At 44.2% G+C, this 21,240-nt stretch overlaps 3 protein-coding genes across 3 annotated transcripts; 1 reads left to right on the plus strand and 2 right to left on the minus strand.

Annotated features, from left to right (window-relative positions):
- Positions 1 to 845: 845 nt before the first annotated feature.
- Positions 846 to 2,263, plus strand: LOC6582240 (odorant receptor 42b). The gene is made up of 3 exons (XM_044010276.1): positions 846 to 1,638; positions 1,690 to 2,050; positions 2,107 to 2,263. Exons 1-3 carry the CDS (start codon positions 869 to 871, stop codon positions 2,173 to 2,175), a joined length of 1,200 nt encoding a protein of 399 aa, XP_043866211.1. The 5' UTR covers positions 846 to 868; the 3' UTR covers positions 2,176 to 2,263.
- Positions 2,264 to 3,069: 806 nt separating this feature from the next.
- On the minus strand, positions 3,070 to 9,576 carry LOC122757517. Its single transcript, XM_044009833.1, has 2 exons — positions 9,430 to 9,576; positions 3,070 to 3,899 (listed from the first exon to the last, which is right to left on the minus strand). Exon 2 carries the CDS (start codon positions 3,782 to 3,784, stop codon positions 3,161 to 3,163), a length of 624 nt encoding a protein of 207 aa, XP_043865768.1. The 5' UTR covers positions 3,785 to 3,899; positions 9,430 to 9,576; the 3' UTR covers positions 3,070 to 3,160.
- A 2,231-nt stretch (positions 9,577 to 11,807) lies between these two features.
- Positions 11,808 to 21,177, minus strand: LOC26528483 (serine proteinase stubble-like). Its single transcript, XM_044010277.1, has 4 exons — positions 21,041 to 21,177; positions 16,490 to 16,786; positions 12,232 to 12,491; positions 11,808 to 12,179 (listed from the first exon to the last, which is right to left on the minus strand). Exons 1-4 carry the CDS (start codon positions 21,175 to 21,177, stop codon positions 11,875 to 11,877), a joined length of 999 nt encoding a protein of 332 aa, XP_043866212.1. The 3' UTR covers positions 11,808 to 11,874.
- Between the last annotated feature and the right edge of the window lie 63 nt (positions 21,178 to 21,240).

A 21,240-nucleotide genomic window follows, 5' to 3' on the forward strand; every position in this document is an offset into this window, starting at 1 on the left:
GGCCCACATGTTGCGGCAACAAATTGCCGCCGTTTTGCCGGCTAAACTGATTTTCATTCTGATTTTCATTCTATTTTTTGCTGTTGTTGCTTGCTTTGATCGTATTTTGGGTTTTTAAAACAGTTTTAATCGCATGAGCCTCGAGCGTACCATAAGCGTTTGCAGCTCGGAAGCGAATTATGCGGCAAATAATAAATAATTTGAGCTCATAAAATGCAATAAAAAGCCGCTCACAGCGCCGCGATTTATTTCACAAGATAATTTCAAACTAATTTGGTAGCATTTAGCCGGAGAATTATCGCCCGACCAACACTCGGCCAAATGGCGCTGCGGGAGCCACAGCTGACAAATGGCATTGAAAACTGCATAAATTGTTCGCGCTGTGCCGTGTGCCACGCCCATTTCGAATCAGTCAAACGAGCATGGCTAGTAAAATATGTAAAAACTAGAATAAACTATGAATATATAATATGCTATGAAATATGTCCGCAAAGCCAGACGAAATTCCTCAAGAGCTAGGGCAGAGATAGGGCAATATTTTAGATATGAAACTAATTAGTTATACAGAGACCTTGACCAATCGTACATCTGACATATGTGCTGTAATACATCTGGATTTGACATTGCCTTACGCCCCTTTTAGCCGAGCTACGCCCAACTGTCAAACTGTGAAAATTATATCTTGCGATTGTTATGACAACTCCGATGAGAACTATAGCAGATGGAAGATTTTACGTAACATGCAAAGAAATGCATTGATTTATAAATATGATATGAAAAGCAAATGATATATATAGCCCATTCGCATAAGAAACCCTTTGCAGTTCTACTCCGAGTTTCATTGAGTCAGGAAGTAATCTCTGGAAATATGTCGGTTGAGTACTTGAGGCCGCCATCGCTTGGTGACTTGCGGCCATCTCGAGATGCATTCACGTATGTGGAAAAGGGCATGCGATTTATTGGCTGGATGCCGCCATCGAGAGACCATCCCAAATACTGGAGCTACTGCGCCTATGCGTTCTTAGTAACGGGCTTAGCTGGCGCCTATATGCCCTTTGGCTTCTTCCTCAGCTACTTCGTCAACTTCAGTGGCTTCACGCCTGGAGATTTTCTGACTTCCATACAGGTCGCATTCAATTCGGCTTGCCTGGGAGTAAAGCTTATCCTTATCCTACCGAATCTGTGGCGCTTCGAGCAGTTAAAGCAGCTACTCGATATATTGGATAGGCCATGCATCCAGGAGGGAGCAGGCGAAGTCATACATCGTTGCGTCGCACGCTGTAATTTCATCTATATGGTCTATCAGACAGCGTACACCTCATACACCGTGCTGACCTGCGCAAGCTCCTTTCTAACCGGGTCTACCCCTTGGGGAATCTACATTCCGTTCGTGGACTCCCATTCTAGTAAGCAAGCCTTTTTGATAGCAGCTTGCATTGAATCTTTCATGGGAGCCGCAGCCGTCATTATGGATCAATTTATAGACGTCTATCCGGTAATCTTCGGCATCATCTTAAGAACTCATATGAAACTTTTGATAGCGCGCGTTGAGCGATTGCGCAGGGGCCAGAGCCAAAGCGACGATGAGGAGTACGCGAAGCTGGTCAACTGCATCAAAGATCACAAAAATATTCTCCAGTAAGTGGAGGAGAGTTCTACTGAAGATTAAAATTAAATTCGATATATTCACAGATTTTCGAACGACATTCGACCACTTGTAACAGGCCCCATTTTTGCTCAGTTTCTATCGATTGGCTTGAGCCTGGGCCTTGCGATGGTTAATTTAATGTTCTTTTCGACTATCTGGACGGGCATGGCCACGTTCGTCTTCATTATGGTCTTGATGATCGAAACATTTCCGTTTTGTTTCATCAGCGAGCTGATTGCAGACGATTGCATCGATCTGACTCATGCCATTTTTCATTCGGATTGGGTAAGTGCGAGCAAGCGTTATAAGGCGACTCTTGCCTTCTTTCTGCATCAGACCCAACAGCCGATTGTCTTCATTGCCGGCGGTATCTTTCCTATCTGCATGAGAACCAACATTGAGGTGAGGGCTACTAAATCAAGAGCTCCGATAAGTATGATAGCAATTCCCTCTTACAGATGGCCAAGCTGGCATTCTCAGTGGTAACGATTGTCAAGCAAATGAATATTGTCGAGAAGCTAAAGTGAAAACAATTTTCTGAAATTATATGCACGTTGAATTGCACGTAGGAATGCTCTAAACACCTGTAGAAACACAGCACAGCAATCGAAATGAATAAAATATGCTTCAGCTGGAAAATTTACTGCCAAACATTTCATATGAGCAGGAATCGTTGCCAAGCTTAGCTGGAAACAATGCAAAGACGATCCCTAATCGCGTATTTGCTGTTTGCTGTTTGCTGCTGCTGTTGCGGTTGCTGGTGCTGTTGCTGTTGCTGTTGTTGTTTGCTGTGGAATCGATGGCCTTTAAATCTCTTCGACAATAGAATTGCTTTGATGCTTGTTGTTGTCTTTGATCTTTTGAGTGCTGCCGGGCATTTCGAATGACGCATGGCAATGGGTTTTGCATTGAACAGCAGCTGGGCTGTCTTCGCCAGTCGGGCTATTCCGATGGGGATTGCTCTGCTCGCTGGATATTGCGTATACGCAGAGGATGCCAAATGCTAAGCCTTTAAGAGCTGCAACAACTATACAGCTTTCAGTTGGAAATAAGTGTTGCTTGTTAAATGACATTGTCCTTCCAAAAGGAGTCTGGTCCTTCGATGGCCAGTGTATAATATTTATAAAAAAAAGTAGACAGCAACTTGCGGTCTCTCTGAAATATACGAAGTGCTGGCACCGGTGTTCAATTTTGTACTGAATTTATTAAATTTAACATGAACGCAAGCGCAGCTTGCACAGTAGAGAGCGCACCTATGCGCATCTAACAGCGAGCAGCGAGAGAGCGATCTTTTGGAGAGCGACACTCCCGTGCTAGCGCGTACAATAACAACTTTTCTGTACAGTGGTTCAGCTTCAAGTACTTAACCTATACAATTTCGATAATAATTCAATTAATAATTCATAATAATTCAATTTCTTATAATAATATATAATAATATTTCAGAAGGCAATCCAAATGCCTTAACATCGGCCGCGTTGAAAGGCCGCAGGGCTTCAATAACATGGTGTATTAGTGGAGTGGCAGTGGTGCAACGCGATGAATTGCCCTTTTATATGTGCCATTTTTTGTCTTAACGACAATTACGCGCACTCTACCATCTCCTCCGACTATGGCTTCCGTCACCACGCCTAGCATCCACTGTTGTGGAGGAGCGTTGTCCTCTCCCACGAGCACGACTGCTCCGACCTGTATGTTCTGTCTCTCCTTCGTCCATTTTGACTTCTGCTGCAGGCTGAGCAGGTAGTCCCTTGACCAGTCGTTCCAAAATCGACGCTTGATGTTGGATGTCAGCTGCCATCTTTTTAATAGTGTCAGCTTGACGTCGTCGACTGGCTCTGTGGACGCGATTGGCAGCGGCACGAGCGTTGCTCCTATCAGGAAGTGCCCTGGCGTGAGCACTTCGCCGTCGTTGGGGTTGCTGCTGGGAGCGACCATTGGCCGCGAATTGAGCACGGCCTCGACCTCGACCAGCACGGTGGCCACCTCGTCTTGCCGTAATCGAGCGCTGCCCATCGCTTTCAGCAGCAAACCTTTGGCGGATTTCACCGCCGCTTCCCAAAGGCCGCCAAAATGCGGTGCTCGAGGAGGGATGAATACAAACTCCATGCCCCGCTCCGCAGCAAACATTTCCATGTCCGCTGTGTTGCCATGGAACGTAGCTTTGAGGTCCAGCGTGCGTGCAGCACCCACGAAATTGGTGGCATTGTCGCAGTACAGCTTCCGGACAAGCCCACGTCGACCAACGAACCTGGATAAACACATTAGAAATGAATTTGTGGTTAAATCGGTGACTAATTCAAGATGCACTGCCTTCGAAGTAAAGCAAACAAATATGGCAATATACATTTTGACTGGCGATTTGCCCCGAATTCCCAGCGAAACTAGTATTGGACCGCAAAAGTCCACTCCACTGATCTCAAATGGCCTATTTCCATGTAAGCGATCAGCGGGAAGATTGCCCATTATTTGGGATAAGAGTTTCGGCTTGTAGCGAAAACAATGTACACATTTTCGGACTACTGCACTGCAAGCCTGTCGAGCATTGACCAGCCAAACCTGCTGACGAAGCAGGCCCATTAGTACTAGGGGATTGGCGTGGCAATGAGAGTGATGCAAATGCTCCAAATAAAGCGTTACGAAACGACATTTTTTGGAAGCAACAATGGGAATTTGGCATTATGTGCTAATGGTGCCTTCAATAAACGACCTCCTACTCGTAGCAACCATAACATACGCCTGCCATGCTGATGTGGGTGCAAAAATGGTGTCAGTTTTTGCAATGACGGTTGCAACACGACTGACTTCTTTATTTTCTTTATTTCTTCGCTGAATTCAATGTGTTGAATTACAGATATAACTGCAAGGAATGCGAAGCTTAACTCAGAAGCTGTAGGAACAAGTGAAGAATGACTTTCTTGTTTTCCATTGATAAAGCGGAACATATAGGCAACGATGCGGATTAGCTTAGAAAATGATGACGTTGACTCAATAAGATGTACGATAGGATTTGCTACCTCATCGACCGCGATCATAGTAATTGCAGTTCTACGCTTCTCTAGCAGCTCTAACTCCTTTGATAGGGTGATTTGTGGGTTGGCTGGCCACAATGTGTCAGAGAGCTTTAAAAATCCTGGTCCGCAAAACCACAATGATGTTTTAAGCTCCTCAACTGAACATCCCCGAGATACAATATCTGCTGGGTTGTCTTTCGTTGGTACATGACGCCAAGATACATTAGTTGTCAACTCTTGGATGGTTGCAACGCGATTAGCAACGAATGTGTTCAAGCTAGATGAATGCATTCGCAGCCAATGAAGCACCACCTCAGAGTCTGACCAAAATGTGACTTGATTAATAGGACAATCAAGTACTTTCCTTACCGCATCCCATAAGGTAGCTAACAATTCTGCAGCACACAACTCCAGCCGCGGAACAGATTTTGTTTTCAAGGGCGCTACCTTAGATTTAGCGACTAGCAGCCTGGTAGTGATACCCTTATCTGTTTGCATTCTTACGTATAAACAACAACCGTAAGCTCTCGTTGAGGCATCAGCAAATCCATGGATTTGACATCCTTTCGATTTAAGTGTGCCAACGTAACGAGGTATATGCAACGAGTTTAGATTTGAGAAACAGCTAGTTACTGCCTCAAATTCTTGCCTCATTTGAACAGGCAATTGGTCATCCCACCCAAGTTTGTGCAACCACATTTCCTGTAAAAGGACCTTCGCACGAGTTACGATCGGACTTAACAAACCTAAGGGGTCGTATAACCTTGCTACAAATGACAAAACGGATCTTTTGGTCTGTTGAACTTCTACTGGACAGTTCATGGAATATCTAAAGCTGTCATTCATTGGATTCCAAATTAATCCCAATGTTTTTGTGTCCTCTTGATGACCAATAACTATATCGTTTCTAGCTGGTTGTGCTGCGAGTTGTTTACAATTGGACGACCATTTTGTGAGAGGAAATCCAAACTTTTGAAGAATTGCGATCAAGTCTCGATGCAACAAGCACAATTCTTCGACGCTATCTGCTCCTGTCAACAGGTCATCAACATAGAAATCTCGGGCTAACGATCTTGCAGCAGCTGGATGAGTGGAAGCATGCAAGTCGCTTAGATGTTTTAAACATCGAATTGCTAAGAATGGAGCAGTCGCTGTCCCGTACGTTACTGTGTTTAATCGAAAGATTTGTAACGGATCAGTGGGCGTTTCCCTCCACACAATAAGTTGAAAGTTGCGGTGGGACTCGTCAAGTTCAATTTGACGGTACATTTTAGCGATGTCTGCTGTAGCAGCCCAAGGACGAAGTCGAAATCTTAGCAAAGTCTCCCATAACTGCGGCTGGATGGTCGGACCCACCATGAGTAGATCATTCAGCGACAATTGAGAGGAGGACTTGCTAGAGGCATCAAACACTACTCGAAGTTTAGTGGATGCGCTGTGCGGTCTTAGCACGCATTGATATGGGATGAAATAATGCGGCTCTCTCGGAATTTGATTGTTAGTTGGGCTCATGTGACCCAAGGCCAAGTATTCTTTCATAAAGTCAATATACATTGGCCGAATGTCTTCTTGCTTGCTCATTCTTCTTTCCAAGGCCAGAAATCGTCGCTTGGCTGTGTCGTAAGACGTACCAAGACAATGTGGGCTTGATTTGAATGGCAGCGACACTCTGAAACGACCCGAGGTAGTTTGGCCAATAGTCTCCACAAATGACTTCTCGCACAGTTGTTGCTCTGGGGTATACAAATTCGAATTAATTGTATTTGGCTTTTCTTCCAACTCCCAGAACTTGCGAACTATTGAATCTATAGCTATGTCGTCGTTTACGACGCTAATGAAAGTCGACGAACTAGTAGCTGCATTCAATGTTCGGCAGCGACCAGATACAATCCAACCAAAGGCAGTCAATTGCAATGTTGGGTTGTTATCGGATCCTTTTATTTTGCCTTCTCTTAATATATCAAAAAAGATATCAGCACCGAGCAACAAATCAATACGTTGCGGCTTGTGGAATTGAGGATCAGCTAATTGTACATTATCAGGTACCTTGATCTCTTCAGTGTGCTTCTCTGGTTGATACGACGAAATGGAACGTAACACACCAAAGTCTGTTCGGATTTCTATGTCGTCCGTTCGGGACGCTATCGAAGTTTGAACGCTGTGCCGAACAGATGACTGACAATTAGCAATGCCCAACAATTGAATCCCAGATCTTTGCCGTTTTAATTTCAACTGTTTTGCCAGTTCTTCAGTTATGAAATTTACTTGCGAGCCGGAATCTAATAAAGCTCTAGCTAAGTGATAAGATCCAGATTGATCTTTTATCTTCACAACTGCAGTTGCCAAAAGAACTTGATCAGAGGCTATCCGTGCGTGATTTACAGATGAAATCTGTGACGAAGTGACACGAGGGACTGCTGATACAACTGCTGAGCTACTTTGAGCCGCTTCAGAGCTGTATCTATGCAGTATGGTATGGTGCGGCTTAGAGCACACACGACAGTGGGCTGATTTGCAAGCAGCCACTGAGTGTCCTGTTCGCAAACAATTTATACAGAGCGGATAGCTCTTTGCGAACGTAAAACGTTTCTGGCAAGGTATTGCTGCGAACGACGAGCACGAGTGAATGAAGTGATCGTTCTTTTTTACAAAACACGCATTTGGGACTCTGCGGCTCACTTGGCAGAGCGACAGCTAGAGAAGTTTTCCCAATTCTTTTCTTATTATCCTGAGCTACCTTACGACGTGGACCAGATGAGTCTTCAGCACTTAAATGCTGATACCGTCTGTTCAAGGCAGCTTCACAATCTTGCCACAATGGAAGCTTATTGTAGTCAAGATTCTCTTCCCACCTAGAGCGCGTGCCAGCGTCCACTTTCATCATTACCAAATGGATGAGCATGGCATTCGAAATCTGCTTATCAGATCCTAGCGATAAAAGAGATTCGTAAATGGCACGGACTGAGTCTATCAGCATGCGCAAAGATGATGCTGACGGTTCGGACATGTGTGGGAGATCAAATAGTTTTGAAATGCTGTTAAAAAATATGAGACACTGATTGTCGTACACATTTTTTAAAGCAGCTAACGCTTTTGGATAATTTGCATCTGTCACCTGATATGCCTTGACAGTGCCTAATGCTTCTTTGTCCAAGCATGACAACAAGTGGTTAAACTTTTCTATATTTGATAACCCTGGCTCGTTGTCGACTAAACTCTCAAAAAGTCCAATGAAATTCTTATATTCCGAATATTCTCCGCTAAACTTTGGCAGCTTTATATTCGGTAGATTCCTAGAATGTGACACTGAGCTAATCATTGTAGAGTTAGCGGGACTCTCACTTTTAGGTTGGCTATCACTACCTCGCTTCATAAGAAGTGCTTTTGTCGATACACACAAATCTTCTAACGTTGACCGAGGCACTAAATCTGCGTTAATGTCGTCCAACTCTTGTTGTGTCTTAAAGGCCTTTTCTATGTAGCGGTTCAATATCTCAAGTCGACATTCAATTTCAAATGGCTCTACTGGTTTAGTGTAATCTTTTAATGATTTATTAATGCGTGTTATGTCGTTTGTAACATTTTTGTAAACGGCCAACAGAGCTTCGACACGCTCTGATGATGACTCGTCCATAGACCTATTCTTTCCTCGCTTGTTAGTCATGATGCTATAAGTGATGCTCAGTTGAAACCAATTTCAATCGAAACAAATAAAAGTTCACTTAATGTATGACAACAAGCGAAGAGCAATTCAAGAATGTTAACAAATGCGCGCGATCGTAATAAATCTCAATATATTACGCTGGCAGTGTTAAACTATACTTGAGTGACTGTTACGATATAGCGAAGACAACAACCAAAATGTTGAGTGACTATTTGGGCAAGTGGTCTATTGAGTTATATTTGACTGTTGAGCGACTGAGTGCAATGCATTCATAAGCGAGAGCGCGCCGGTATGAATGCCAAAATATAAGTGCAGATCGAGCTCATACAATGAGCGCAAAGCGAGAGTGCAAGTTTTGAGCGAAAATATATCCAAGTGACGAGCGCACGTTTTGAGCGCAAAGCGAGAGCGCTGCTGCGTGTGCAAGCGTGGGTGCAAACGATATTGCAAGTGAGTATGCAATGAGCGCAAAGTGAGCGCGCACTAATATGTGCAAGCGAGACAGTAAAACGAGAGCGCAACTATAAGTGCAAGCGCGAGTGCAAACGATATTGCAAGCGCGCATGCAAATGATGAGCGTAAATTAAAGCGAAATTTGCTGTGTAAGCGCGAGTGCAAACGATATAGCAAGTGAGTATGCACTGAGCGCAAAGTGAGCGCGCACTAATATGTGCAAGCGAGACAGTAAAACGAGAGCGCAACTATAAGTGCAAGCGCGAGTGCAAACGATATTGCAAGCGCGCATGCAAATGAAGAGCGTAAATTAAGAGCGCAATTATCTGTGCAAGCTGTGAGCGCAAGCGCAAAACGAAAGTGCGAGACGAAAATGAGCAAAAAAACTGTAACACACTAGCGGCGCCAAAGAAAACTTGGATTATGCGAGGCAATAGAGATTGAATTATTTGCAGATCAAAGGTCAATATGCACCTTATTATTATTTTTATTTATTTTTTTTAAATTTCAATTTGAAATAAGCTCAACACAATGTACATAGGCGTAGATTGTACATACATTAATATTTTGTATGTCTCAAGTAATGCATTTATTTATTTATGGCTTGCATTACTTGGTCATCTATGTGCTCTATGTATTTATGTACTTCCCTGATTATCCACAAAATCCATAATCCAGCTTCCTTCAATTCCAGAGAGTGTCCACCCGGGGGCGCCAAAAATGTCCTTCCAAAAGGAGTCTGGTCCTTCGATGGCCAGTGTATAATATTTATAAAAAAAAGTAGACAGCAACTTGCGGTCTCTCTGAAATATACGAAGTGCTGGCACCGGTGTTCAATTTTGTACTGAATTTATTAAATTTAACATGAACGCAAGCGCAGCTTGCACAGTAGAGAGCGCACCTATGCGCATCTAACAGCGAGCAGCGAGAGAGCGATCTTTTGGAGAGCGACACTCCCGTGCTAGCGCGTACAATAACAACTTTTCTGTACAGTGGTTCAGCTTCAAGTACTTAACCTATACAATTTCGATAATAATTCAATTAATAATTCATAATAATTCAATTTCTTATAATAATATATAATAATATTTCAGAAGGCAATCCAAATGCCTTAACAGACATCGTTTTTCATTTGTACAGCAATGAGGAGCCTGCCTGTGGAAGGCCGACTCATGTGCCAGCCAGTCAGCCAGCCAGCCGGGAAACTGAGTAAAAGTAGTACAGGAAATTGAATGTTAAGACCGACACGTACAAAATAAATGCGGTATTTGGTACAAGCTCACATACTGAAGCACTGATTGTGGGTTACAGATACAGATATGGACATAGAACACACACACACGCACACACACACACACACACATGAAGATGCTGCATAAATCTATCTTTTAGATTTATGGCGCACCAGAGCAACGTTAATAGGCAAATGAGAGAGAGAATGAGAATGGCGAAATGTGTATGAGTGTGTATATGTGTGTGTTTGTGGGTATGTGCTTAGGCCAATGGAATGGCATAGAGAGTGGTTTACGTATGGCCAACTTGTGAAATGGTAATAAAACTTTGTATGCGCATTTATAGCTGTTTTATGCCTGTGACCAGGTCTGTCTTCGAAATGAATTATGAAATATTTTGGCAATGCTAAATGTGAAACGAGTAAGGCAACTCTCGCCGGCTGGCATTAATCATGGCCCAGTCGGTAAAAGGACATGGCCAAAGCTATCTGCACATAGATAAATAAATAACCGCAGCACAGAAAAAGAAAACCTGTAACCAGGGCCATAAAATTGAGTTATTAAAATAAACAGCGACAGGTGTGGACTCCAGCAGAGATTGAGAGACACGGAGAGAAAAAGAGTGAGAGCGAGAGTGGGAAAGGGGAAGCAAGATTGGGCAAAGGTTAACTGCAATCAGTGCTTTTCTCTCTGGCGAATGCAGGTCAACTGCGAACAGTTTGTGTCCAACAAATATTACCAATGTTTACATACGTGGCACAAAAGCGTGCCAAGTGAACCAACAACAGCAGCAACTGGGAATTTGTTAACTGACGTGCGGGAGAGCGCGAAAATGCAACAGCCAAACAATTACAGCTGCCAGCTGAGTGTTGCTCCAATTACGAGTGCGCATCAGGGAGGCTGAGGCGGCGGCACTTGGCCTGGCCCAAACCAGCCAAGCAAACAGTCAAGTCGTCTGTTTTGGTTCAGTCAGGCATCGCTCTAGCCGTCGCTTGTTAGTTGAATATTTGCTGCACAAGCGTTGAGAAAGCGCGATAACATTTTAACACACTCTCACACTACACATGGCCAGGCCAGGCCAAGCTGCCAGGCTGCCAGGCTGCTGAGTTCTCATGTGCTTCTCATGCACTAAAGGTTTTTTATCAACAACAACAACAACAAGAGCAACAACAACGACTACGAAAGTAGCAGCAGTTGGCAGCTGGCTGCCGAAAGCACAATATGACCCTTTGCTCTGCACTATTGGGATAAGATATACGAAAATGAAATTTCAGTTCATTTTGGGCAGACCGATAAAGCCCTTAAGTGCTGTTGCTGATAGCACTCGAGGCTGTTAGTGAAAATTGGCCACTCTTAAGCCACTTCCCAGCAACTAGCTGCAAAATCAATTGGCCAGCCATATACCATATACCATATGCTATGCACCATATTGAGCTGAAGCCCTTAGCAGATCTAGTCAACCAGCGCATCCTTATGGCAGTGCATATGGGAGCATATGGGATTGATCTATTTTTAACATTTCACTGGGCCGCATTGCCAATAAATTAGCATATAAGAGCATACAGGTAAAACACAAGAAAACCAATATTCAGAATTATGTATATGGATAAACAAAAGAGGAGAGCCATCATCAGCATGTATGAGCAAAAAGTGTGCTTGTGTCTAGTGAAAGCCCTCGAAAAGACCAGTTGAATGTCATCCTAAGAGTAGGCCACACTTTTTGTGCGCACACCTGGCAGACGGAGTGTGTAGATTGTGTGAGTTGAATTTGATCGAAATAAGAACAAAGGAGGTACTAAAGTTCATGCAGATTTTATTTGGTATATATTGTTATTTAATATTCATGATTGTCGTAAAGAATATTTAGGGCTCGTTGATGTGTTCAGCGATCCAGGTTAGGAAGTATGCAACCCGAGTAAAAACAGTGGGAAAGTTTGAAAGGCAAGGGCCAAATCCAAACGATACGATACCAATCACGGTGCTAGAGCCATCAGGGTTTCTTTCGGCTAATGGACCACCAGAGTCTCCTTTGCACGTCCTTTTCTCATTAGGTGCAACACATAGCCAATGTGAATAAAACTTATTATCAGAAGGGATCATACTCTTGCATTCCTCATTTGATAATGTTTTCACATTCGTATATTGCAAATGCTCAGTTGTTACGAAACCTGAAATTATTGAAATGTTAGAAAATTATTTATTGTTGATTTTAATACACACCTTTAACTCTGCCCCAACCGGAGACAATAGCATTTTTGTGTACATGAAGGCTATTGGGTTCTGGCAATTTAGCTGGTTGAATATACTGGTTGAACTCCAGATCATTTGGTAGTTTAATTAAAGCTATATCGTTGACGATATTGATAAAATTATACTCTTCATGAATCACATAACTGCCAGCTTCCACGATCACAATTTGTTGTCCAGTTTCTGTGCTATTACTTTTATCCACGGCTCCAAGGTAAATTTTTATCCTTTCGCTTTTTTCGGATCACGAATAAATGTAATTTGTTAGAAATATCGATTCTTTTATTTAGTCAACTTTTACCTACGTGCCATCCAAGCAATGAGCTGCTGTCAGAATCGTCTTCTTACCGATTATAGTTCCACCTCAGTTCGGTTTCCATTGTTTTCTTACTTCAACATCATAAAAAACTTGATAAGGAAATTGTTTGGGTTTTGCATTTTCACCATTGATAATGCGTTCCACTTGGCTGTGCTTAGATTCCACATTACACAGACAGAAAAGCACCGCCACAAGGAGCAACTGCCATCTATGATGAAGACTTTCCATGGTGAAATCTAAAAGTTCTACTGAGAATACTACGAAATCGTGGACCTTAAATAGCAAAATTTTTTGGCAGGTGCAATACGTCATGATAAGAGGGACGACAGGCAACTTATGAGTTATTTGCAGTAAAAAATAATAGTACCTTTGCAACAATTTTAATAGAGCATGAGAGCTCCAGTCGAGATATATATATATATGTGACATACATGCATACACTTTAGCCTTATTTTCTATTTCTAATTAAAAAAAAAAAAAAAAAAAAAAAAAAAAAAAAACTTGTAAACAGTCAACAAACATCGAAATTTACAAATAATTTAACAATTTGCTTCTGGCCATGTTGACGTGGCCCACGTAGGGCAAAGGGTGAAGGGCGAAGGCAGCGGAGTCATCACGACAATGACGGCAACAACAACAACAACAACCACATCGAACAACAACTGCTGGTGAAAGTTAAGGCCAATCATTGCTGCAATGCCAATCCAGTGACAACAACAATTGCTAACAGAGACGTGAATTTCAATACGAACTACATGTGTTTGCGTGTGTGTGTAGTTGCCACATGATTCCACAATGCGATGATGATGAGGATCACAGCGAATGATCCAGCCACAAGAGGAGAAACCGATACAAACGACAAGAGATACGCAGTCAATCTGCAGTCTCATCGCATCGAAATCTTGTCCTGTCGCCGTTTCGCAATGCTAATTTCTGACATTCTCTGAATATATGATCGATATGCCATATAGGGACAGTGCACAGTAATGGACTGTATGCATAACTGTTTCTACTCAAGAGCCAACAATTTAAATTTAACTTAGTTTTTACAAAAAGCCAAAGCAAAATAATACAATTAAGAAAATAAAAGTTGAGAAACAGTGAGACTTTCCATTCAGAAGAACCAAGCGAATGTAACGTTAGCCTATTTTATAAGTCAGTATATACTAAGCAATATTACATAATATAATATTGTTTTAGAAGAACATGTGCAAGACCTGTATTCTTTACCAATACTTGAATATATCTAATATTACTATACTGAATTTATCATCAATTTACAGGGTATTTGTGAGCCATGGCATGCTCTCGCATATGCCTATGCCTATATTTATTAGTGGATTTTCTCAAACCGCTCCTATCTCTCAATCCATCGCCCATTTTCGACTTGAGCTCGTCATAAATTTTAATACACATTTTGGTTTGCAAATTGCTCAAAAGATGCATTCCCTCTCCATCTCTCTCTCCATCTCTGTCGCTCTCTAACTGTCTCTGCTCTCTCTTCTCTTATAGTTTTTTGTTGTCCCTTTGCAAACACAACAGCAGCGACAACTGTGACGAGCCCGTCAACTTTTGATTGACTGGCTAAGTTCAACTGATGTGGCTCTTGGCTCTGGTCTCTTGTATCTTGTCTCTTTGCTGTTGACTGGTTGGTTAGCTGGCTGGCTGGTTGGCTGGCTGGTTGGTTGGTTGGTTTGCTGGTTGGCTCCTTCCCTTGAGTTAGTCCACGCACTCACATAGAACGGCAGCAAATTGCATAATTTTTACATAAATATGCTGACGTGCATTCATAATCATAAAAAGGGCTAAAATTCTTTGTATTGTTGCTGGCTTTTGTTCTCCGCTTGGCCCCGCCTGCCCCCTGGCCAGCTCGTATATTGTTGCTCTGTTATTTATTTGGCCGGCAAATATACATATATACATGTATACATATTTTTTTAATATGCAGCCTAATAGGCATTCGTCTTTTTTTTTCGCTCTCTCTCTCTCTTGTTTTCGAGTTGCGAGTTTCGAGTTCCATTCCCGCGCCCGAATTGACAAAATGTATGCAAAGTTAAAGCAGCAACAAAAGGGCAAACGTATGGTGCATAAAATATTTATGATATCGAATTGTATTGGCATTATTTCAAGCTTCAATGCCGGCTTATAAGTCACAAACCAAACTAATGTACATGAATTACGAATGCGTACAAATTCAGACATTCGCTGAATGCAGAAAATGGCCATACAGGTGCAAGTCCATGGAAGGATTTACTTAACTGTGAGTAAAGTAAATATTTAAGACTATATTTATATTATTTTACATCAAGTTTATTTATACAAAGGCAACTACTGTAACATTTAAGGAATTTAAGGAATAAGACTATATTTATTAGTTCACATCAAGTTTATTTATACAAAGGCAACTACTGTAACATTTAAGGAATTTCTTTCTGCCATTTAATAAGGTCGATTTTACTTTAATCTTAAGCATCTACATGCTCCGCCCTCATGGCTGTTTCTATGTGCTCATCCTTAACGTACATTTGGACTGTAAAAAGCAACGAGCTGTGAGAGTCAATTGCATGCAAAACTGTGCCATTGTCAGACGCCGCGCTGACAAAAGGGGTAATCGGAGAGCGGCCGATACGTGGAGGTGGCCGGGCCGTGACTGTGTGTGACGACCTACGGCCGCACAAAGGGCTACAATGCTGGGCGGTGGGCAAACAAGGACGGCCACAAAATGGCCACCGCAAAGGCAGCAGCAGCGTTGGCCATAAACGACATGCGGCGGGTCAAAAGGACGCCCACACAACAGCAACCAGCAGCAGCAGCAGCAGCAACAGCAGCAACAGCAGCAACAGCAACCACAGCGACAGCAACAGCAATTGCCTGGTCACAAGGATGATGGCGAGAACTTAACGCACAGGCAACAGCAGGCAGGCAGGCTGTGGCATGCATCGCCTCTGGTTTGTTGTTGTTGGCTAGCCCGAGTGCCTAGCAACTGTCGTTATAAATGGCAGTCATAATAAGTGGGTTAAATGGCCAGACGCAGGGCGTACGGGGCGGACAGGCAGCGACAGCACTGGGTCTCTGTGTCAGCTGTTAAATGGCAAGGGGAGCGGGCGGTCATGTGTTGATTCGCTGTTGATTTTGTCGTGTGTCTTGGCCAAAACTAATTACCGATAGTTCAAGGGGTCACCTGTGCATGGCAAACTCTTTAAACTGCAATTAAATGCCACTTGGATGCTTTGGCCAAGGCGTCGGCCAGGCCAAAACTGAGGCGATTATAAAGCAATCAACTTACGATGGCTATGACTCTGTGGCTCTGGCAGTGGCAGTGGCTGTGGCAGTGGTCCGTGCAACATTTCGCGAACTGCTTGGTTCTCTGTCTGGCGCATTCACATCATTTGCAAAATCATAATTCGCGTGTTAAGCGCGCATTAGTCTCACGTTGATTTATCACAGCAGGTACCACGGGAACAGCTATAGAAACTGGGTCTGGGTCTGGGTCTGGGTCGAAGCTGGTAACTGGGTCCTTGCGCCCCCTACTCCACCCCCTCCCGGCCAAGTCCGGCCGCACAAATTGGGTCCGTTGCCAGCAGAGAGTGAGTGGTATGCGGTTTTAATAACCGAATTCGCAGCTAATTTCGAGCGGAGAGTTTGGCTGGACAGCGCCTGCGGCGTGTGGGTGCGGCTGGGATTAGAGATGAGCGCGTGAGTGTTCAACATTTTGCTATAGATCCAATTAAGATTATGTGAGAGAGAGCCTGAGCCGAGAACTCATCCCGAGCCACATGCAGCAGGGCTCATCTCTAAATGGCATTCATCAAGAAGCGCCTCTTGAGCGCGCACACACACACATACACACACAAACAACCAGATGCCTTCCAACACTCGAGCAGCTGCGCATTCGTTAAGCCAACGACTTACTTTTCGGCTGCTTCCAGCCGCTGCCGCTGCCGCTGCCTCAGCCGCTGCTGTTCCATGGCAAAGTGGAGCAAATTTATGCCCAATTTCATGCGAGTGGCAAATGATTTATGCGACAGCGCGTTGCAATTGCCAAAAAGGATATGTGCGTTGATTTCGTTTGGCCCCAGGACAAATAACTTCATTACGTTCTCCTGCTGTTGCTCTTTGCTTTGTCGTGGGTCGCAACGTCGCACCGCCCCCACCTCCGCACCAGCCGAAAAGGTTGCCCCCTTTGGGTAATGATGTTTCATGTTGTTGCTGAATGTTGTTTGGAATTGGGATTGGGTTTTGGATTTGAGGATTGTAAAATATATGCAAAGCAAATAGCACGATTCTCGTGATGTTGCTCATATTTGGGCACCGTAACAAGCGCAGCAACACGCGACAACAACAACAGCAGCAGCAGGGGCAGCCACAGCCGCTGCCGCAGCAGCGAAATCAGCTAGCTGCGACAACGCGCGAAAATCGCATTCTACTTATGGCGTGAATTTCGCGATCGTCTGCTAAGCTATTTTTCTATTTTTTTTTTTTTTTTTTTTTCGCTCTTTTCGTTTGCCTTGGCACTTGGCACAGCCGAAATGCGATTCAAATTCCCAAATTCAAATTTAAATGCAACAGCAACTGCAACAGCCACATACAAATCGAGATGCATAGAGCCTGCCAAAATGTTGTGCTTAGAAATTGGCAGGAAGTCACGCCACTTGAACCATTTGTTTGTTAACAATAAACCGTTAGCAACATGACGCTGATTACACATGCATCCACAGTAAATGACAACATTTATCATTAGGCCAGCTGAAGGCAGCAGCAGCAGCAGCAGCAGCAGGACAGCACCAATTTCAGTTAATTGCAAATGCAAATGCAGCGGCAACAACAACAGGCCACAAAAGAACTTAAGATCGTCGAGCAACTGTCAGCTTATGGGATTTCATTGACAGCCTCGCGTTGCCCCAGTCAAAATGTCCTTAAAGCACGTTTGCAGACATCTCTTGTTGTTGTTGCTGTTGCAGTGACTGCTGCTGCTGCTGCTGGCAGCGAGTTGTTGCACGCACTTAATTAAGACGACAAGTGAACGACCTCAGCTGTCAGAGCGGCAAGGGCCAACAGCTGCTGGCAACACAAATATTAAATATGGTCAAAATGTAGTCTAAGACCCACTCAATGGCAGGCAAGATGTGCAAGATAAGATAGCCTCCGACATGGCTAAGACACACCAAAAAGCTGCAACAACAACAACAATGACAAATCAGAAACTCTTTTCCAATTTTCGACTCGAAAGAAATTTAAATATATATGGGAATGGAATGCCAAATCTTATTGGCCACAGTCGGCCGTTTCGCTTCCAATCGATCAGCGTGCGTTTGCGATCTGCCGGGGCACAAACAAATAAAATATGTTTTGTGTATTAATAAAAGCCCGAAACGATTGCACTTCACACCTCATTGAGATTGGCCATAAAGATGCCTTAATAACTCAGCTAAGCTGGAGACGACGAACGCAACTCTGCAAGTTCCTGCCTGACTGCCTGACTGCCTGTTGCTGCTGCTGCTGCTGATGCTGTTGCTGCTGCTGCTGTTGCTGCTGCTGCTGCTGGCCAGACTGGGCTGTCAGTATCGTTTATGGCTGCCCATATTTAATTTGCCGCTTCGCTCCATGGCCAATTGAAGCGTTTCGATAAGGGGCCAAATTCATAAATATGAAAATGGCTTCATTTCGTGCGCGATTCAGACTGGATTGGACTGGACTTGGACTTGGAGTTGGAGTTGGAGTTGGACCTGGGAGTTGCCCTTCATATCGCTTAAATTAAAACTTAAATTTCAACACTCGCTGCTCGCGATACGGGACCATATTTTACGGGACCAAAGCAAACACAATAACAACAACAACAACAACAGCAACAACAACAACAACAGCAACAACAAGCTCTCAACTCAACTCGGTGGCAGGCTGACAATGGGAAAGGCGTTGCAGCTTTATCTGACAAATGCGCGTATATCTCGAAAGTTGTTGCTGCCGAAATGAAGCGGCAACAGCAACTGAAGCAGCAGCCCAAACGAAACTGACCCTCACATTCATTTATCAATGCTGCGGAATATGTCGCCGTGGCCAGGAAGAAAGTGCCAGCCAACAGCCGCACCTCTAACGGCTGCTGCAGCAGCACTAGCAGCAACTGTTGCTGTTGCTCCCGTAACCATTCAGCTAGTTGGCCGACGATCGTAGAACCCACCGAGTGCCGCCTTGTCTTGATCTACCGCCGTCGAGGCCCGGCTACTTCATCATCATCTGAAATGTGCGGCGCGTAGTCATGGCCTGACATTTTTGAGTTGCCGTCGCTGTCTATGGGCCGGCAACCGCGGCAGCCGCAGCAACGGCAGCAAAAAGGTAGCAACATCCACAACAAACAGCAACAAACACATCATGAGCACACAATAACAAACAAAAACGGCCAGCGAAGCCTCCCAATGATTAATTGACTTTCAAAATTGCTGAAATTTTTAATTTATTATACGCGCCAAAGTGATTAATCAGTAGACAAAGCTGCGGCCAAGCACAAGATGTTGAAGGAATCGGTAGGTGAGGGGAATGGTAAGGAGGAGGTGTGAGGGCCAGGGCGAGGGCGACAGTGAGGGCTGACCAGTGGAAAGGTAACAGCGGCAGCAGGCAACTGTCTGAGCAGTGAGTGCACGTAGGCAGCGACTGAGGCTAAGAGATTGAAAGTGCTGGGCAGCAGCCAGCAACAACAACACGGCAGCAGCAACAGCAGCAAGAAATACTTGTCTGTTTTTGCTGGCTCAAGAAGTTAAATGAGTATATTAGTTGTACAGTGCATCCATCGTCTGTTTGCAGTTCTCAAAGCACTTAATCCCGAGCAGGTATTATGCAGTCGCTTGCACCCGATTGCCACGTTTTATTGCTGGCTGTCTTTATGTCGCCTGCAATCCTTTGAGCACATCAGTCAGCGTCAGCAACGTTTAATGCTTTTAATTGCCGCCACTGTAGATGGCTGCTGCCTGCAACATGTGGCAGTTGCATTTAGCAAGATAATTTAAATTTATCTAGAACACAGCTGAGCAGCTGAGTAGCAACTCTTCGAGGTTTTGCGGTTTGTGCTAAATTGCCGCCAGCAACACCTATGTTAACGCTGCTGCCACGCAACATAACAAAGGGCGTACTTAACTTTTAGCGACGCCTGCGCTGCCTGCCACGCCCCGTGGCCCAGTTCAAGGAGTGCGTATGCATTAATTATAGCCGAAAATAACAAAGGAAACATAAATTTTCCAATAAGACACTTTCCTTGTGAGCTCGCCCGATCTGCTGGCTGGGCTCGTACCAGAATCACTGGCAGAAAACAGAAACAACAACAAAGCGCAGAAAAAAATCAACAAAAAACCGTTAGTTAGCATTTTGAGTGGTTGTGCGTTCCGCTGCTTTTGATGTTCGGCGCACAGACACATTAACATAAATATGAGCGAAAGATAAGTGAGGAACAAACACACCCAGCGCCCCGAACTTGAGGAATGGGGAAAAGCTGTTGCCAAAAGAAAATATCTGGCCAAGGCTCATTGACATGCGTTAGACAAGTAAGCGAACAGGAGAGAGACAGACTGAGTGAGAGTTGCAGCGAGAGAGAGAGAGAGAGAGAGAGAGAGACGGAGAGAGGCAGCGATAACAGGCCAATGGGCGGGCGTGTATCAGGGGCGTGACCTGTTGCATCTGGCAAGGCAAGAAAATCTCAATAGATGATCGTAAACACAATTACGTTTTGCGGTCAGAGCAACAATAACAACAACAATAACGAATAACCAAACAAGTAACAGAACTGCAGTCGGGTGTAAACGACTGCATAATGCATGCCAATAAGGAAACTGATCAGCTTTGATATGACATAAGTGAACAGCCCAAATGGTTTGTAGGTCAATCATCTCATCTAGCTCTAATAATGAGAGAGTCATGTCTGAGAGTCATATATATAATATAGTCTAGAAATTTGTAGCTTCGCCAGTCGTGCAAGCTTTATATACTCTCTTAGCCTTCGTGTGCGAGCATCAAAAGTGGGTGTGCCTGCAACAACTGCAAACGCCGGCAACATATATTTGACGCATCGCTGGCAACATTCAAATGTTGCAACAGCAACTTAAAGATGTGGCAGCCAGCACAGCATAGAAGCAGCTCAGCCGCATACAGCTGATGATGATAATGATGTTGCAGGCACTGTTGCTGTTGCAGTTGCCGTTGCTGTTGCTGATGAGTAGGACAATATCAAGGCTTGTTGCCGTTGTTGATGGGCCAATGTTTCGGTCAGTTGCCATAACGAATCGCAATGCGGTACAGTGCGGGCAACACATTAAGGGTTGTCTTCCAGCTTGAGAGGCGGCGGCAACAACGCGCAATTTATAAAATGTCTTAATTTTTTTCCATTGCCATTGCCAGCAACAGCTACAACAGCAACATTCGGGCGGGCGTCAAGCGAAAACGCCGCAGGAAGGCCAGGCCGGGGCAGGCCAGGCCGACTCCATGTCCATGTCCACGTCCGAGCCGAGGCACAGACCCAGGTCCAGTTGGCTAAAATGACTGACGCTGATGCCTGTCAGTTCGTCGGACAGCCGGCAGGTTGTTGTTGTTGTTGTTGTTGCTGCTGTCGCCGTCATCAATTTTTCGCAGGATTGTTGCGGCTGCAGCCGCTGCTCTTGCTGTTGCTGTTGCTGTTATTG

Source organism: Drosophila mojavensis, unplaced genomic scaffold (genome assembly GCF_018153725.1).
Source record: "Drosophila mojavensis isolate 15081-1352.22 unplaced genomic scaffold, ASM1815372v1 contig_74, whole genome shotgun sequence".
NCBI lineage: Eukaryota > Metazoa > Arthropoda > Insecta > Diptera > Drosophilidae > Drosophila > Drosophila mojavensis.

Coding starts and splice junctions, on each gene's coding strand:
- LOC6582240 (XM_044010276.1), top strand. CDS start 869: ATGTCGGTTGAGTACTTGAGGCCGCCATCGCTTGGTGACTTGCGGCCA. Junction 1,639..1,689: donor GATCACAAAAATATTCTCCA/GTAAGTGGAGGA, acceptor TCGATATATTCA/CAGATTTTCGAACGACATTC. Junction 2,051..2,106: donor GCATGAGAACCAACATTGAG/GTGAGGGCTACT, acceptor TCCCTCTTACAG/ATGGCCAAGCTGGCATTCTC.
- LOC122757517 (XM_044009833.1), bottom strand. CDS start 3,784: ATGGAAATGTTTGCTGCGGAGCGGGGCATGGAGTTTGTATTCATCCCT.
- LOC26528483 (XM_044010277.1), bottom strand. CDS start 21,177: ATGACGGCGACAGCAGCAACAACAACAACAACAACAACCTGCCGGCTG. Junction 16,787..21,040: donor GACGTGGACATGGACATGGA/GTCGGCCTGGCC, acceptor AACAACATTCAG/CAACAACATGAAACATCATT. Junction 12,492..16,489: donor CGGCTGGAAGCAGCCGAAAA/GTAAGTCGTTGG, acceptor ATCCGAAAAAAG/CGAAAGGATAAAAATTTACC.